Source organism: Lepidochelys kempii, chromosome 8, assembly GCF_965140285.1.
Source record: "Lepidochelys kempii isolate rLepKem1 chromosome 8, rLepKem1.hap1, whole genome shotgun sequence".
In the NCBI taxonomy this organism is placed as follows: Eukaryota; Metazoa; Chordata; order Testudines; family Cheloniidae; genus Lepidochelys; species Lepidochelys kempii.
In genome coordinates, this window is record NC_136387.1 from 41,404,698 (window position 1) to 41,423,658 (window position 18,961).

At 46.5% G+C, this 18,961-nt stretch overlaps 1 protein-coding gene across 6 annotated transcripts in view; it reads left to right on the forward strand.

Annotated features, from left to right (window-relative positions):
• The window catches only part of ATF6 (activating transcription factor 6), a 408,864-nt gene that overhangs the window by 33,832 nt on the left and 356,071 nt on the right, over positions 1 to 18,961 (forward strand). For all 6 annotated transcript variants that reach the window (XM_073356217.2, XM_073356211.2, XM_073356213.2 and 3 more), the window contains one exon: positions 7,175 to 7,326. In XM_073356217.2, the coding sequence (XP_073212318.1) occupies positions 7,175 to 7,326 (152 nt within the window). The remainder of the gene's footprint in view (positions 1 to 7,174; positions 7,327 to 18,961) is intronic.

The following is an 18,961-nucleotide window of genomic DNA, read 5'->3' on the forward strand; positions in this document are numbered from 1 at the left end:
CCCATCACTCTCACAGATCTTGGGAGACAGGCCAGTCCTTGCTTACAGACAGCCCCCCAACCTGAAGCAAATACTCACCAGCAACCACACAACAAAACCACTAACCCAGGAACCTATCCTTGCAACAAAGCCCGTTGCCAACTGTGTCCACATATCTGTTCAGGGGACACCATCATAGGGCGTAATCACATTAGCCACACTGTCAGAGGCTCGTTCACCTGCACATCTACCAATGTGATATATGCCATCATGTGCCAGCAATGCCCCTCTGCCATGTACATTGGCCAGACTGTACAGTCTCTACGTAAAAGAATAAATGGACACAAATCAGACGTCAAGAATTATAACATTCAAAAACCAGTTGGAGAACACTTCAATCTCTCTGGTCACTCGATTACAGACCTAAAAGTGGCAATTCTTCAACAAAAGCTTCAAAAACAGACTCCAACGAGAGACTGCTGAATTGGAATTAATTTGGAAACTGGACACCATTAATTTAGGCTTGAATAAAGACTGGGAGTGGATGTGTCATTACACAAAGTAAAACTATTTCCCCATGTTTATTTTTCCCCCCTACTGTTCCTCACATGTTCTTGTCAACTGCTGGAAATGGCCCACCTTGATTATCACTATAAAAGGTTTTTTTTCTCTCCTGCTAGTAATAGGTCACCTTAACTGATCACTCTCGTTATAGTGTGCATGGTAACACCCACTGTTTCATGTTCTCTGTGTATATAAAATCGTCCTACTGTATTTGCCACTGTATGCATCCGATGAAGTGGGCTGTAGCCCACGAAAGCTTATGCTCAAATAAATTTGTTAGTCTTTAAGGTGCACAAGTACTCCTGTTCTTTTTGCCGATACAGACTAACACGGCTGCTACTCTGAAACCTTCGGTTTTTCTGCAGTTTCATACCGGAGCTCTGAGCGGTCATACTGCTCTCTTACATACAATGCAACTCCCACACCTTTTCTGCCCTGCCTGTCCTTCCTGAACAGTTTATGTCCATCCATGACAGTACTCCAGTCATGTGAGTTATCCCACCAAGTCTCTGTTATTCCAATCACATCATAATTCCTTGACTGTGCCAGGCCTTCCAGTTCTCCCTGCTTGTTTCCCAGGCTTCTTACATTTGTGTATAGGCACTTAAGATAACTCGCTGATCGTCCCGCTTTCTCAGTATGAGGTAGGAGTCCTCCCTTCTTGCGCTCTCCTGCTCGTGCTTCCTCCCGGTATTCCAGTTCCCCACTTACCTCAGGGCTTTGGTCTCCTTCCCCAGTGAACCTAGTTTAAAGCCCTCCTCACTAGGTTTATGAGCCTGCTTGTGAAGCCGGCCTGCTTCCCTCTCTTCGTTAGGTGGAGCCTGTGTCTGCCTAGCACTCCTCCTTCTTGGAACACCATCCCATGGTCAAAGAATTCAAAGCCTTCTCTCCGATACTCCACCCCTTATCCTTACACTCCACCCCTTTTTTTTCTTTTGGGATCCTCCTGCCCAGGTATCCCTGGAAAAGCATAGGACATATGGCGACACATTTCCTGACAGGGCCAGGGATCAAGGTGGAAGGTGTCGATATTCCATTTTTACACCGTATTTTTTAAGGACAAGGTTCAGCTCAGACCCCATCTGGCTTTCCTCCCGAAGGTTGTGTCGCAGTTCCACATCAACCAGAACATTTTCCTTCCAGTTTTCTACCCTAAACCTCATTCAAGCAGCCAGGGAGCAGAGGCTCCACAGTCTGGACATCCTCAGAGTGCTGGCTTTTTACATTGAGAGGATGAAACCATTCACGAAGTCAGTCCAGCTCTTCTTTGCAGTGGCAGACAGGATGAAGGGTCAGCCAGTTGCAGCCCAGCAAATTTCACCATGGATTGTGGCCTGTATTAGTGAATGCTACAGTCTAGCAGGGGTTCCCATGCCGCAGATAACAGCACATTCTACCAGGGTGCTTCATCGATGGCGTTCCTGGCTCAAGTTCCCACCCAGGAAATCTGCAGAGCGGCAGCGTGGTCATCCATACACGCTTTCGCCATGCAGCATGCAATCACTTGTCCGGCCAGAGACGATGCTGCCTTTGGAAGAGTGGTACTCCAATCAGTGGACAGCTTTGACCCCACCTTCTAAATTTGGCTTAGGAGTCATCTGATTGGAATGGACATAAACAAGCACTCGAAGAAGAAAAAACAGTTACTCACTTCTTGTAACTGTTGTTCTTCGAGATGTGTTGTTCATGTCCATTCCAATACCCACCCTCCTACCCCTCTGCCCAGGCCGACCCGACAGATGCTGCTAAGGGAAAAATCTTCCAGGCAACGTGCACGTGCGTGCGTACAAACCTGATTGGATTTTTTCTTTTTTGAACCCTGTTATGGTCTTGGCCTTCACAACATCCTCTGGCAAGGAGTTCCACAGGTTGATTGTGCATTGTGTGAAGAAATACTTCCTTTTATTTGTTTTAAACCTGCTGCCTATTAATTTCATTTGCTGACCCCTAGTTCTTGTGTTATGAGAAGTAGTAAACAACACTTCCTTATCTACTTTTTCTACGCCTGTCATGATTTTATAGACCTCAATCATATCTCCCCTTAGCCGGCTCTTTTCCAAGCTGAAAAGTTCCAGTCTTATTAATCTCTCCTCATATGGAAGCCGTGTGATACCCCTAATAATTTTTGTTGCCATTTTCTGATCCTTTTCCAATTCCAATATATCTTTTTTGAGATGGGGCGACCACATCTGCACACAGTATTCAAGATGTAGGCGAACCATGGATTTATATAGAGGCAACATGATATTTTCTGTCTTATTATCTATCCCTTTCTTGATTATTCTCAGGTTTCAGAGTAGCAGCTGTGTTAGTCTGTATCCACAAAAAAGAAAAGGAGTATTGTGGCACCTTAGAGACTAACAAATTTATTTGAGCATAAGCTTTCGTGAGCTACAGCTCACTTCATCAGATGCACCCGATGAGGTGAGTTGTAGCTCACGAAAGCTTATGCTCAAATAAATTTGTTCGTCTCTAAGGTGCCACAAGTACTCCTTTCTTTTTAATTATTCTCAGCATTCTGTTCGCTTTTTTCACTGCCGCTGCACATTGAGTGGATGTTTTCAGAGAAATATCCAGAATGATTCCAAGATCTCTTTCTTGAGTGGTAACAGCTAATTTAGACCCCATCATTTTATATGTATAGTTGGGATTATGTTTTCCAGTGTGCTTTACTTTGCATTTATCAACTTTTATTTTCATCTTCCATTTTGTTGCCCAGTCACCCAGTTTTGAGAGATCCTTTTGTAGGTCTTCGCAGTCTTCCTGGGTCTTAACTATCTTTAGTAATTTTGTATCGTCTGCAAATTTTGCCACCTCACTGTTTACCCCTTTTTGTAGAACATTTATGAACATGTTGAATAGGACTGGTCCTAGAACAGACCCCTGGGGAACACCACTATTTACCTCTCTCCATTCTGAAAACTGATTATTTATACCTACCCTTTGTTTCCTATCTTTTAACCAGTTACCAATCCACAAGAGCACCTTCCCTCTTATCCCGAGGCAGCTTACTGTGCATAAGAGCCTTTGGTGAGGGACCTTGTCAAAGGCTTTCTGAAAATCTAAGTACACTATATCCACTGGATCCCCTTGGTCCATATGCTTGTTGACCCCTTCAAAGAATACTAGTAGATTGGTAAGGCATGATTTCCCTTTACTAACACCATGCTGACTCTTCCTCAACAAATTTATGTTCATCTCTATGTCTGACAATTCTGTTCTTTATTACAGTTTCAATCAATTTGCCCGGTACTGAAGTCAAGCTTACAGGCCTGTAATTGCCTCTGGAGCCCTTTTTAAAAATTGGTGTCACATTAGCTATCCTCCAGTCATCTGGTACAGAAGCTGATTTAAATGATAGGTTACAGACTACAGTTAGTAGTACTGCAATTTCACATTTGAGTTCCTTCAGAACTCTTGCATGAATACCATCTGGTCCTGGTGACTTATTGCTGTTTAATGTATCAGTTTGTTCCAAAACCTCGTATAATGATACCTCAATCTGGGACAGTTCCTCAGGTTTGTCACCTAAAAAGAATGGCTCAGGTTTGGGAATCTCCCTCACATCCTCAACAGTGAAAACCGATGCAAAGAATTAACTTAGTTTCTCCGCAGTGGCCTTATCGTCCTTGAGGGCTCCTTTAGCACCTCGATCGTTCAATGGCCCCACTAGTTGTTTAGCGGGTTTTCTGCTTCTGTTGTACTTAAAAAAAAATTTGCTATTACTTTTTGAGTCTTTGGCTAACTGTTCCTCAAATTTTTTTTGACTTTCCTAATTGTATTTACACTTCATTTGCCAGTATTTATACTCCTTTCTATTTTCCTCACTAGGATTTAACTTCCACTTTTTAAAGGATGCCTTTTTGCCTCTCACTGCTTCTTTTACTTTGTTGTTTAGCCATGGAGGCTCTTTTTTGGTTCTCTTACTATGTTTTTTAATTTGGGGTATATATTTAAGTTGACCCTCTATTAAGGTGTCTTTAAAAAGTTTCCACGCTGCTTGCAGAGATTTCACTTTTCACTTTCACTGTACCCTTTAATTTCTGTTTAAGTAACCACCTCATTTTTGTGTAGTTCCCCTTTCTGAAATTAAATGCTACAGTGTTGGGCTTCTGTGGTGTTTTTCCTGCCACAGGGATATTAAATTTAATTATATTATGGTCACTATTACCAAGCAGTCCAGCTATATTCACCTCTTGGACCAGATCCTGTGCTGCACTTGGGACTAAATCAGGAATTGCCTCTCCTCTGGTGGGTTCCAGGACCAGCTGCTCCAAGAAGCAGTTATTTAAGGTGTCAAGAAACTGTATCTCTGCATCCCATCCTGAGGTGACATGTACCCAGTCAATATGAAATCCCCCATTATTATTATTGAGTTTTTTATTTTAATAGCTTCTCTAATCTGCCTGAACATTTCACAGTTACTATCCCCATCCTGGTCAGGTGGTCGGTAATATATCCCTACTGCTATATTCTTATTATTAGAGCATGGAATTTCTATCCATATTGATTCTAGGGTACAGTTTGATTCATTTGCGATTTTTACTTCATTTGATTCTAGGCCTTCTTTCACATATAATGCCACTCCCCCACCAGCATGACCTGTTCTGTCCTTCCGATATATTTTGTACCTTGGTATTATTGTATTCCCATTGATTAGCCTCATTCCACCAAGTTTCTGTGATGACTTTTATATCACTATCCTCATTTAATACAAGGCACTCTAGTTCACCCATTTTATTTTGTAGACTTCTAGCATTGGTGTATAAGCACTTTAAAAATGTGTCTCCTTTTAGCTGTCTGCAATTACACGGTGTAACTGAATGGGACTCTTTTTTATTTGACTGTTTCTGATCAGACCCTGCCTGTATTTTATCATTTTCCATCCTCTCGTCCTCACTAGGACATAGAGATTCTCTATTAATAGATCCACCCCTAAGGGATGTCCAAACCATGTGCTCCTCCATACCTGTTGGCATTCCCCCAGCCCTTAGTTTAAAAACTGCTCTACAACCTTTTTAATGTTAAGTGCCAGCTATCTGGTTCCATTTTGGTTTGGGTGGAGCCCATCCTTCCTGTATAGGCTCCCCCTTTCCCAAAAGTTTCCCCAGTTCCTAATAAATCTAAACCCCTCCTCCCTACACCATTGTCTCATCCACGCATTGAGACTCTGCAATTTTGCCTGTCTAACTGGCCCTGTGCATGGAACTGGGAGCATCTCAGAGAATGCTATCATGGAGGTCCTGGACTTCAGTCTCTTACCTAGCAGCCTAAATTTGGCCTCCAGGACCTCTCTCCTATCCTTCCCTATGTTGTTGGTACCTACATGTACACGACCACCCGCTGCTCTCCAGCATTACACATAAGTCTATCTAGATGTCTCAAGAGATCCGCAACCTTCGCACCAGGCAGGCAAGTTACCATGCGGTTCTCCCGGTCATTGCAAACCCAGCTATCTATGTTTCCAATGATCGAATCGCCCATTACTAATACCTGTCTTTCTAATAGCTGGAGTTCCCTCTTCTGGAGAGCTATCCTCAGTGCAAGAGGATACCACAACATCATCTTGAAGGAGGGTCCCAACTATGGGATTGTTTCCCTCTGCTCCAGTTAGATGTTCTCCTTCCCTGGGACTTTCATTCTACTGTGTCCTGGAAAGTCTCATCAACATACCTCTCTGTCTCCCTCAGCTCCTCCAGTTCAGCCACTCTGGTGTCCAAAGCCCGTACATGGTCTCTGAAGGCCAGGAGCTCCTTGCTCCGAATGCACACATACACCAACTGCCCATAGGGCAGGTAATCATACATGCTGCATTGGGTGCAATAAACTGGGTGGCCCCCACTCTGTTGCTGGACTTCTGCCTGCATTCTCTTTTTCCTCCTGCAGCTGGTTTCTTTGTTGTTGTTTTGTTTATATCAAGGGGGTGGTTTTGGCTTTTAAGTTTAAAGAAAGTTGCGTTCTAGCCCCAGCTCACACTACGCCTGTAAACTCCCTCGCAAAACTCCCGTTAGCCGCTCCTCTGGTCACTTAGGAGCAGGCTTTTTAAAGCCGTGGTCTCCCTGCGGAGCCCTGAGGAGCCCCGCCCCCTGGTTAAGGGTTGATGGGTGCTAAAAGGCTTAGGGATCACAGCCTTGTTAAGGCTGTTACACTTGTCGTAGTGACACCAACCGGTGTTTACTCTTGTGAGCCCGGAGGAGCCAGCACAATTCTGAGAGAGTGATCTGAACTCTATTCTGCTTTGTGTATTATTAGCAAAAGTGCCAGCCAAATTCTCAGTGCAAAATCTGATTACCAGTTATAGTGTAAGAAGCAGAAAAAGTCTAGATGAATTATCTGATCCCAGATTAAATTTGTGGTGTGGCAGATGGAAGAGCTGTGTTTTGGTTTATCAACTGATATGCAATTGGGGGAATAAATACAGAACCCTGCAGACTTCTTTTGTTTCACTGAGTTTTATTTGAGAGTATATTGATGCTTAAGAACTGAATCCAAAGGGAGCAGTGCCAGGTGCTTTTGGGAGTGAAGCCTCCCTACCCATCAAAACCACCCCCCACAAATTGATAGTATAAAAACATATTCCCCATTCCCCACTGAACACTCAGTGACTATTGTCTTTCTGTCTCCATTCTAGGTCAGCCACTGGTGCTTTCTCAGTCCACTGTGGTACAGCTCCAGAGTCCTGCAGTTCACCCTGCATCACAGCCGGTCATTGCTGTCACTGGAGGGGTCACGCAGCTGCCCAGTCACACTGTGAACGTAGCACCAGCTACAGGAAGCAGTTCAGTGAGTGGTAAAATAGCACTGGCTAAACCCCTCCTCCAAGCCACCACACAAACAGTCATAGAATCGTAGAATATCAGAGTTGAAAGAGACCTCAGGAGGTCATCTAGTCCAACCCCCTGCTCAAAGCAGGACCAATCCCCAACTAAATCATCCCAGCCAGGGCTCTGTCAAGCCTGACCTTGAAAACCTCAAAGGAAGGAGATTCCACCACCTCCCTAGGTAATGCATTCCAGTGCTTCACCATCTTCCTAGTGAAAAAGTTTTTCCTAATATCCAACCTAAACCTCCCCCATTGCAACTTGAGACCAATACTCCTTGTTCTGTCATCTGCTACCACTGAGAACAGTCTAGATCCATCCTCTTTGGAACCCCCTTTCAGGTAGTTGAAAGCAGCTATCAAATCCCCCCTCATTCTTCTCTTCTGCAGACGAAAGAATCCCAGTTCCCTCAGCCTCTCCTCATAAGTCATGTGCTTCAGTCCCCTAATAATTTTTGTTGCCCCCTGCTGGACACTTTCCAATTTCTCCACATCCGTCTTGTCGTGTGGTACCCAAAACTGGACACAGTACTCCAGATGAGGCCTCACCAATGTCGAATAGAGGGGAACGATCACGTCCCTCGATCTGCTGGCAATGCCCCTACTTATACAGCCCAAAATGCCATTGGCCTTCTTGGCAACAAGGGCACACTGTTGACTCATATCCAGCTTCTCGTCCACTGTAACCCCTAGGTCCTTTTCTGCAGAACTGCTGCCTAGCCATTTGGTCCCTAGTCTGTAGCGGTGCATGGGATTCTTCCATCCTAAGTGCAGGACTCTGCACTTGTCCTTGTTGAACCTCATCAGATTTCTTTTGGCCCAATCCTCTAATTTGTCTAGGTCCCTCTGTATCCTATCCCTACCCTCCAGCGTATCTACATCTCCTCCCAGTTTAGTGTCATCTGCAAACTTGCTGAGGGTGCAATGCACACCATCCTTCAGATCATTTATGAAGATATTGAACAAAACTGGCCCCAGGACCGACCCTTGAGGTGCTCCACTTGATACCGGCGGCCAACTAGACATGGAGCCATTGATCACTACCCGTTGAGCCTGACAATCTATCCACCTTATAGTCCATTGCTAGCAAGAATACTGTGGGAGACCAGAGCTTGTTATCTTGTCATAGAAGGCAATTAGTTTAGTCAGGCATGACTTGCCCTTGGTAAATGCATGCTGACTGTTCCTGATCACTTTCCTCTCCTCTAAGTGCTTCAGAATTGATTCCTTGAGGACCTGCTCCATGATTTTTCCAGGGACTGAGGTGAGGCTGTCTGTAGTTCCCCGGATCCTCCTTTTTCCCTTTTTTAAAGATGGGCACTACATTAGCCTTTTTCCAGTTGTCCGGGACCTCCCACGATCCCCATGAGTTTTCAAAGATAATGGCCAATGTCTCTGCAATCACAACCGCCAACTCCTTTAGAAAAAAAGAAAAGGAGTACTTGTGGCACCTTAGAGACTAACAAATTTATTTGAGCATAAGCTTTCGTGAGCTACAGCTCACTTCATTGGATGTATCTCACAAAAGCTTATCCTCAAATAAATTTGTTAGTCTCTAAGGCAGGGGTCTCCAAACTGGGGTGTGTGAGATGATCCCAGGGGGTGCGTGGCACCAGGAGCACTGCCAGACGGCACTCTGCCATTTTTTTCTTTGTTGGCAGCTCTACAGGCCCACAGCTGGTGTTCCCCTTCGGCGGCTCACCTGCAGTAAGTCTTCCGTTCTTCTTCCATTGGCAGCGCACTTGCGGCTGGTCTTCTGGTCTTCTTCCTTCGGTGACGCATCTGTGGCAGGTCTTCCGGTCTTCAGCATGCGGGTGCGTGAGCCAAAAAGTTTGGAGACCACTGCTTTAAGGTGCCACAAGTATTCCTTTTCTTTTTGCGGATACAGACTAACACAGCTGCTACTCTGAAACAACTCCTTTAGCACTCTCGGATGTAGCGCATCTGACCCCATGGACTTGTGCTCGTCCAGCTTTTCTAAATAGTCCTGAACCACTTCTTTCTCCACAGAGGGCTGGTCACCTCCTCCCCATGCTGTGCTGCCCAGTGCAGTAGTCTGGGAGCTGACCTTGTTTGTCAAGACAGAGGCAAAAAAAGCATTGAGTACATTAAGCTTTTTCCACATTCTCTGTCACTAGGTTGCCTCCCCCATTCAGTAAGGGGCCCACACTTTTCTTGACTTCCTTCTTGTTGCTAACATACCTGAAGAAACCCTTCTCGTTACTCTTAACATCTCTTGCTAGCTGGAACTCCAAGTATGATTTGGCCTTCCTGATTTCACTCCTGCATGCGTGAGCAATATTTTTATACTCCTCCCTCGTCATTTGTCCAATATTCCACTTCTTGTAAGCTTCTTTTTTGTGTTTAAGATCAGCAAGGATTTCACTGTTAAGCCAAGCTGGTTGTCTGCCATATTTACTATTCTTTCTACACATCGGGATGGTTGTAAGGCATGGATGTAAGTTCCAGCTGTTTTATGGTAGTTATTTTTGGGTTGAAACCACCTGTCCCCTCAGCTGCTGGCACATGGTGTGGGAGTGCTTGTGGGCTGTGCATCCTTAGGAAGAAGGTGTCTTGGTTCTGCTGGATGGAGCTCTGAAATGATAGGTGTTTTCACACCACTGGTGTCTGGGGCTCAGAAGCCTCACTTGGCAAACAGTTCCATTGTCTAACTATCCAGGACGAAATATTTTCCTAATGTCTAACCAGGAAAGAGGGTGTGTCATTCTGCTGGATACCTTTTATTTTTTTTAAGACAGTCCAGTAGTTCTCAAACTGTGGGTCGGAACCCCAAAGTGGGTCACGACCCCATTTTAATGGGGTCACCAGGGCTGGCGTTAGATTTCTGGGGCTCAGGGCCAAAGTCAAAGCTGGAGCCCCACTGCCTGGGGCCGAAGCTGAAGCCCAAGGGCTTCAGCCTTGAGTAGCGAGGCTCAGGTTACAGGCCCCCTTCCTCAGGCTGAAGCCCTTGGGCTTTGGGTTTGGCCCCTCTGCCCAGGACAGTGGGGTTCAGGCTTTGGCTTGGGCGGGCTCAGGCTTCTGTCCCCTCTCCTGGAGTCGTGTAGTAATTTTTGTTGTCAGAAGGGGGTCGCGGTGCAATGAAGTTTGAGAACCTTTGCGTGTGTGTGTGTGTGTCTGTCTGTCTGTCATTGGTAAATCATTGAATGGGTAAATCATTGAATTTGACACCCCAGCCCCACATTTGTGGGCCTTCACCCATCTCTAGGACCAAACCCATGCTATTTTAGAAAGTTCTGAAGTGTTTGGATGAAGATTTTACTGATGGTCTTTATTTCTGTGTACTCTGGGCCTGAAACTGGAAGTGCCCGCATACCCCAGATAAGGAGGGCTGGCCCTGAAGTTAGGGCACTGGACTGGGATTTGGGAGATTTGAGCTCTGCTACAGATTAATTGGGTAACCGTGGGCAAGACACTTAACCTCTTTGTTCCTCATTCCTCCAGTTGTAAAATAGGAAAGTATATTATCCTCTTCTTCCACCTTTTACTGTTACATCAGCAATGATCTGGCTGTTACATCTTTGGAAATGATACAGATGGTCTTCTGAAGGTTAAAACATTTTTAGCAAGGAAATAACTTGGAATCTGCTTTTAAATTAACAAAGATCAGAAAAGTAGTGACCTGCTTGAATTGGATTGCTTTGCTGAATGATTAATGGCACATAGCAACACAAAGTTATTTTGTATTATAATAGCACTAGTTGGGCTGGGTGATGTACAAACACAGCAGAGACGTGATCCCTTCGGACAAACAGACAAAGGGTAGAGGATGGGGATACAACATACAGGGAAATGAGGGGGTGAAGAATTGGCCCAGTGTTATGTGGACGTTGGTATTTTTATTTCATTGTGGTTAGAGGATAGGAAGAAGAGAGTAGGGAAAGGAAAGGAGAAAGAATAGGCACAGCTTGTCACCTCTGTAGCCTTTATCAGCAGGCTGGATGTCATGACAGAGGTGAGTCTTGGGTTTTTGCCTTTGTCTGTCTTGTCTACTTAGACTGTTAGCTCTCCAGGGGCTCTCACTGTGTGTACATAGGGAGTAGTGCAGCAGGGTCTTGCCATGGGTTGGGGTCTCTATGCAGTACTATAATTCACAGAATAAAAATGTTCTCATGGGAGCAAAAGAGTGTTTTCATGAGGTTTCTGGCCCGATCTTGGAGATTCAAGCTGTTAGGATAGTATTTAATCCCAACCTTTAGAAGTTCACCCTTGGGTTTAAAAAGCTGTCAGGTAGCAATCTATCCTTTTTCACAAGAGGGTCATGTGAGAACAGGAAATATAGTTTTGCTGGCAGAATTCTGTTCTTATTTTTTGCAGTTTTGTTGATTAACTTATGTGTTTATTTTTTAATTTTTAACAATTTCTATTTTTATAGCTGCGGGAAATTAAAAAAGGAAGATGGGAAGGGTTGAGGTTAGGGTTAGCTGTGGCACTGGTAACGAGACTTCAGGAGCTCCCTTTATGGCTGAGGTGCCCAAGACACTGGGGCACAAGGTTCAGGGGAATCCTGCGGTCCTGGTCTGGTGGAGCACACCGCCACAACCAGGGCTGCAAGGACAAGCCCCCGGCCGCAGGTGAGGCCACCCTGCTACTGAACAGCTCCGGCCTGAGGATGGCTACTTTACTCCTGGCTGGTGAGTGAGGCTGTGGCAGCAGGGCTTCAGGGGTGTGTGGGGGAGGCTGCACTTCCACCCACTCCCCAATGGATATGTTTTTTGTCGATTTCAGTGTGTCAGCTGAAATTAACATTTACTGACATCAGTGCATTTAAATCGAATCCTGCCAAGCTTAAATATAGTGCAGGACCTGCAGCGTTTTTAGAATTAGCTACAAATGAGCCTTAGCAAGAGGCAAATTTATCCAGGTACTTTTGTGAGGTGGCTTCTGTTGTTCAGCAGATACTGTTCCTGGGAAGACACTGGAAGTGGCAGCAATGATCTGGCTGTTACATCTTTGGAAATGATACAGATGGTCTTCTGAAGGTTAAAACATTTTTAGCAAGGAAATAACTTGGAATCTGCTTTTAAATTAACAAAGATCAGAAAAGTAGTGACCTGCTTGAATTGGATTGCTTTGCTGAATGATTAATGGCACATAGCAACACAAAGTTATTTTGTTTAAGTTATGTTAAGCATTGCTGACTTTTTTAGAGCATGCAGTGATGAATGAAAGTGCGAGGAGTGCATGCTTTCATGCACAAAATAAACATTTACAAAGTACACTAGAAACAGTATATGGGAAAATGTTTTCTTAGAGTGAATTTTGTTGGACAGACTGGCCTCTGTGTATTTATGTTGCACAGAACATACAATTTCGGATGTGTAATGTATCTTTCGAAAGATGTCAGGGTAAGCTCCCTGGCTTCAGGTCCTTTCAGCCAAGGATTTCAAGGCATTTTGCAAACCCTTATTGATTCTTGCAGTATGTCTGGGAGGTTGTGTTGACCCTTATCAGTTTTGGGAGGTTGATTGGGAACTCACCCCCTCATACCGGAGATGTTTTGTCGAGCATCACCCACAAGTATGTAATCCCAACCTGATGGGTTTTGCCCACATGCTCAGGGTCTAACTGATCACCATATGTGGGTTCGGGAAGGAATTTTCCCCTAAGTCAGATTGGCAGAGGCCTGGGGGGGTTTCGCCTTCCTCTGCAACATGGGGCATGGGTCACTTGCAGGTTTAAACTCCTGTAAATGGCAGATTCTTTGTAACTTGAAGCCTTTAAACCATGATTTGAGGACTTCAGTAACTAAGCCAGAGGTTAGGGGTCTATTACAGGAGTGGGTGGTTCAGGTTCTGTGGCCTGCGATGTGCAGGAGGTCAGACTAGATGATCATGATGGTCCCCTCTTGGCCTTAAAGTCTATGAGACTAAGTCTTGTTATTTCCTTGGCTATTTTGGCTTATTGAGAGACTGAGGGGCTGACAAACCTACTTAGGCTGTTCTGGGGACCCCAAAAAGGCTTGGGTAGTGGCTATTAGGATGCCAACTAGCCTTTCCTAGGGCCAACTGGCGCCTGGGCCTGGAGTCTCGTAGGACTTGCCCTGGAGCTTCCTAATGAGAGCGATATTAGGGTCCTCAATGAGCTTCCCAAGGGACTTTGATTGTCAGGTGACTGAAGAACCTTCCAAGGTTGTGTGGGAGGGAATTTTCACTTTCTGGACCCCCTCAACAGAGACTGGGGGCAGGAGGAAGCAACCCAGTGGAGCAGGGAAAGGGTTCATCTTTCACTGTACTTCCCTCAGTGTGGTGGAGGCAGCTTCTCCCACCCCCCACTTCTGCTGACTCCCAAGCCTCTTGCCAGCTGACCTTTCCAGGTGAGCCTCAGCCCTGCAGACAGTATGAAGCCAATAGAAGGGAAGCTGCACTACTGTGCAACTCAGGGTCTGTGTGATAGGACCTATAGAAGTTCACAAGAGTGGGCCCCTATTTGTGGGCCATTGGAGGTCTGCAGCATGAGGGCTCTTCTCCATGGAATGATGGGTAGGAGACACAGTTAGCAGGAGACTTGGTAGCTAACAGACCAAGGGAGCATTTCCATTCATTGCTGTGGAACACCTAAAGTCTGCTGAATGGGTGCTTCCCTCTTGTGGGCATCTCAGGGTCTGCAGGAACAGAGCTCCTCTCTAGCAAACCTTTAGATCTCTTAAGAAAATAAAGTAATTCCTTAAACAAAAAATTGACAAACATCAGTACTATGAGGGAACATTACCTCAAGAGCATTAGGGTTTAGAGAAAAGCTTGAAGCCTAGGAAACCCACAGGTAAGGTTACAATTCCATAACAAGTCATAGTCAAAGAGCACCATGTCTTTCTTGGGGCAAAGTTAAGGTTAACAGTGTGGAAAAACATACTTGGGTCTGGGGTGAAAGGACAGCATTCTGTTACATTAACAGTCTACCTGGAAGCATGCGTAAAAGGTCTGTGGTTCTACAGTAGAAGCTGGACTCCATGCAGAGAAGCCCTAATTAATGGATTTCACAATGCATTCCATCAGAGATTCACTTTTCATATGCACATCCCAAATGCTAGGTTTATGTTCAATTGTTTTATGCAACTGAAAAAATGTTTTCTGCTCCTTTTTTTGAGAGAAGTTCAAAGGTGAATACTGTTCCTTCTTAATGAACAAATTCTATACAATTGCCTGCAAAAGAAACTGCTAAAGGAATGTATGAGATTGCAAAAATCAAGGATTCAGAAGATAGGTAATCTTAATTCTGGCATTACCTATGCAACCTTGTTCATGTATGTTTTTGATCACATACTATTTTTTCCTTAGGTCATCTTGTGCATGAGTCAGGGGAATGGTGCCCACTGAATGAGCAGCTCTTCCCCCCCCCCCCCCAATTTTCATCGAGTGTATATTCCCAGACCTTATTTAGTTGGGTGCTTGGCATTTTGGTTTCTGTCTGCCTGCAGCTGCCTCTTGCTCTGTTGCTTTCCTCACAAGGGGCAGTGAGTTGGGTAAGAGTGCATGCTTCGTGCACTGTCTTGTGAGTCTGGCAGCAGGGAGCCAGAGCTGGAGTCCATGGAGCCGGGAGGAGGAAAAGGTCTCTGAAAACATCCGCTCAATGTGCAGTGGCAGTCAAAAGCTAACAGACTGTTAGGAACCATTAGGAAACAGTTAGATAATAACACAGAAAATATAATGCCACTGTATAAATCCCTGGTACACCCGTACCTTGAATGCTGCATGCAGTTTTGAATACCCAATCTCAGAAGAGATGTATTAGAACTGGAAAGAGTATAGAGAAGGGCAAAAAAATCTGAGTATGGAACAGCATTCATCCTGAGGAGAGGGGAGTAAAAAAAAAAGAGCAGGACTGTTCTGCTTAAGAAAGAGATGACTAAAGCCATGGTGGGATATGATAGAGGTCTATAAAATCATGAATAGTGTGGAGAAAGTGAATAAGTGTTATTTACCCCTTTACATAAACACAAGAACCAGGGGACACCTGATGAAATTAATAGGCAGTAGGTTTAAAACATAAGGAAGTACTTCTTCACACAATGCACATAGGGTCGTCCCTAGCTATTTTGGGGCCCTACACAGCCCCCCTGCAGGGGGTGTGTGTGTGGGGCCTGGGCCGCCGGTTGGGTTGCTGCACTTCCCACCACCAGTGAGTGCAGGCCCAGCCCTGCTGTAGTCCTTAGGGGAGTGGGGGCAGGGCTGGCAAGAGGCTTTGGAGAAGGGGTAGAGTGGGGGCAGAGCAGGGGCGGGGGCCATGGGGAAGAGGCGGGGCAGGGGCTGGAGCAGCATGCAGCTGCGCAGGGCACCAGGAAAATGTGATGCTCCAAATTTCCTGATGCCCTACGCAGCTGCGTACTTTGCTCATGGGTAGGAATGGCCCTGAATGCCCAGCCAACCTGTGGAACTCGTTGCCGGGGATGTTGTGAAGGCGAAAAGTATAAGGATTCAAGAAAGAATGAGAGAAGTTGATGGAGGATAGGTCCATCAATGGCTATTAGCCAAGATGGTCAGGGATTCAATGCCGTGCTCTCAGTCATATTCCCTAAATATTTGACTGGCAGATTTGACTGTCCAGGAACTGGATGGCAGGGGATGAATCACTTAATAAATTGTTCTGTCCTGTTCACTCCCTTTGAAGTATCTGGCACTGTCCATTGTCCAAAGAGAATATTGTTCTAGATGGACCATTGGTCTGACCCAGTTACTGAAACTGGATACAGTCTCCTCTTTGCCTTTCTCACTTGCTGCCTGGATAACATTGCAGGATCTGAGGCATGGGGAGTGAATCTGGGCTGGCTACAGAACAGAATAAAAAAACCTATTCTTAGAAATAATCATGGTTGAAAATAATCATTGACTAATCCTAATCATGAGCCATAGCGGTGTGATTTTTGTAGTTGTAGGAGGATGGGAATGAAGGGTTTCATCTTTCTAGAGATGGTGTCAATAGGTATGCACACCCTGTCCCCCTTTTGGGGTGGGGTTGTGATACCACTGCTGTTACAGTCTCCCCGACAGCCTCTAGGCCAGTGGTCTTCAACCTTTTTACACCTCGCCCCTTCCCCGAGGCCCTGCCCCTTCCCCGAGGCCCTGCCCCACTCACTTCATCCTCCCCTCTCTCTATCGCTCACTCTCCCACACCCTAACTCACTTTCACTGGGCTGGGGTAGGGGGTTGGGTGTGGTGTGGGCTCTGGGTTGGGGCTCAGGGGTTCACAGTGTGGGAGGGGGCTCTGGGCTGAGCCCGAAGCAGGGCGTAGGGATGCAGGAGTGGGCGAGGGGTGCAAGCTCTAGGAGGGAGTTTGGGTGCAAGAGGCAGACTGTCGAGTCTCTGTGCTGGGGCAGACTGTCGAGTGCAAGGTGTGGGCACGAAGTGCTGGCTCTGGGATGAGGGTCAGGGCTGGGGCAGAGTGTTGGGGTGCAGGAGGTGGTATGAGGTGCTGGCTCCCACCAGGCAGCACTTACCTCTGGCAGCTCCTGGTCAGTGGCAGACGCAGCGAGGCAAGACAGGCTCCCCACACCACCCCCAGAAGGTGGCAAAGCGCCCCTGTAGGCTGCGGGGAACACGTGGCTCTGGCCCTCTCTGCAAGCACCGCTCCCGCGGTTCTCCTGGCCAATGGGAGCTGTGCAGGCAGGAGCAGCACGCAGAGGGAGACCGCTGTCTCCCTGCCCTCAGGGCCGCACTGCCCACTTCCAGGAGTGGCACAGGGCCAGGGAGTCTGCTTTAGCAGTACACCGCCAGAGATCGCGATCAACTGGGAGATCATGATCAACTGGTTGGTGACTACTGCTCTAGGCAGAAAGTGGCTAGAGTCAGTTCTGTCAGCCCTTGCGTTCGGGGCAAGAGTCAATATAACCGCCTTCAGGCACAGGACAATGGCCAGTATCTAAGGAAAAGGAAGAAGCCGCCACCAGGGGGGTGATGGCCCAGGTAGGGAAGCCCAGGCCCATCCAACTCTACCAGGCCTCGACCCAGGGCCCTGACAGTGGCAGAATGGTCTGCCACTGGGTCAGCAGGGACTCCCACTGAAACACACTGACCTTACTCGGGTGGGAGGTACCACTCACACACCCTGCCTAGGTCACTTCCTACTGCGTTTCCAGGCACTGTAAGTCCATTGAGCATTGGGGTTCCCGGGCTCCTCAGCACGGGTGAGTCCCTGCAGCTCCATTGGCCGCAGCCCTCCAATCTGGCTCTCCAGGGTCTCCAGTTTCTACAATCAAAGGCTGTGATGGTGCTTCAGCTGGAGCCTCCACTGAAGGTCCTTCCTCTTCAGCAGTCAGCCTAGAATAAGCTGGGCTACTTCCTTTTATACTGAGCCAGTAGTTGGAGCATGCCCAGCACGGTCTGAGGGGCAGGACTTCCGCCACCCATAGCGTGGGGTTAACCCCCCCTTGTCCAGAGCAGGGTATGCACACCCTGTCACAGATGGAATACAGTGATATTGCTGCACAACTATAAGGGTGCTTGCTGCAGAATTTTTCCCATTCTGCTGTGGAGTACCTGGCTTCTTGATGATAGCTTTATCTCTACCCTGAAAGTGCGTTAACACATGTTCTAATACAATGTAATTTTGCAATATAGACAAGTCCTTTGTAACTGTTGTCATGTGGAGCCTTGAATCTGAGTGTCCTGGCTTTCTTTTTGTATATTATGTATATGAATGAAAGGTGATGTACACTCCGTACACTATAATGTGCTATGTGTTGTGCTTATAGTCAGTTGATTCGAAGCAGAAATTGGCAGTGGACTCAGACACAAGTGTTGTACCTTGAAACTACTTTTAGGGTTTTTTAAGTGGCTAGACTTCAAATTGTTAGTGTCTCTTTAACAAGCAATTTTAGTGCAGAAATGAAGGCCATCACATGGCTTTCTCTACTGTAGTTGTTCACAGAATTTCCCTTCCTTTATGGCATTGCTCGCTACCCTGCTCAAGCTTCCCTGTCGCCTTTCACATCCATTTAAAAGGGTACAAAAGAGAGAAAGGCAGAGGAACTGATGTGGGGCTGGGGGGTGATGAACAGTACTATAAATTTAGGCCTAGTAAAACTAATTTAGTTAAATTGTTGCAACTCTCCAGTATGGACACAGTTGTACCGGTATTCATGTAGCTAAAGTTCAGTGGTTCCCAAACTGTGGGGCATACCTCCATGGGGGGTGTGGAGAAATGTTTGGGGGGGGGGGGCATGTGGCATAGCCTAAGCCAGTCCTCATGGGGGATGGGGAGGAAGCGCCACCTAGCCCTGCTCTGGCCCCAGCCATAGGTCCATTCCAGCCACAGCTCAACTCCACTCCCTGCTCCGCTCCCAACCCAGCTCTGCCTTCCTTCCCTCTCCACTTCCAGGCCAGCTCTACCTCTATCCCCAGCTCCTCCTCCACCCCCAGTTCAGCCCCCAGCCCAAGCTTCTCTGCTGAGCAACTGTGTAGTAATGGAGGTGAGGGGTGGACAGATTCCATTGGGGGGGTGGGGGTGGGCGCAACAGGAAGAGTTTGGGCATCACTGCTATAGTTTATTTCTATAAATAGTGGATGGTAAATACTTTTATACTGGTGTGGCTGTATCCTTACAGGGAGGCTAAATTGGGGGTTGTACCAATGTCCGAGCTGGATT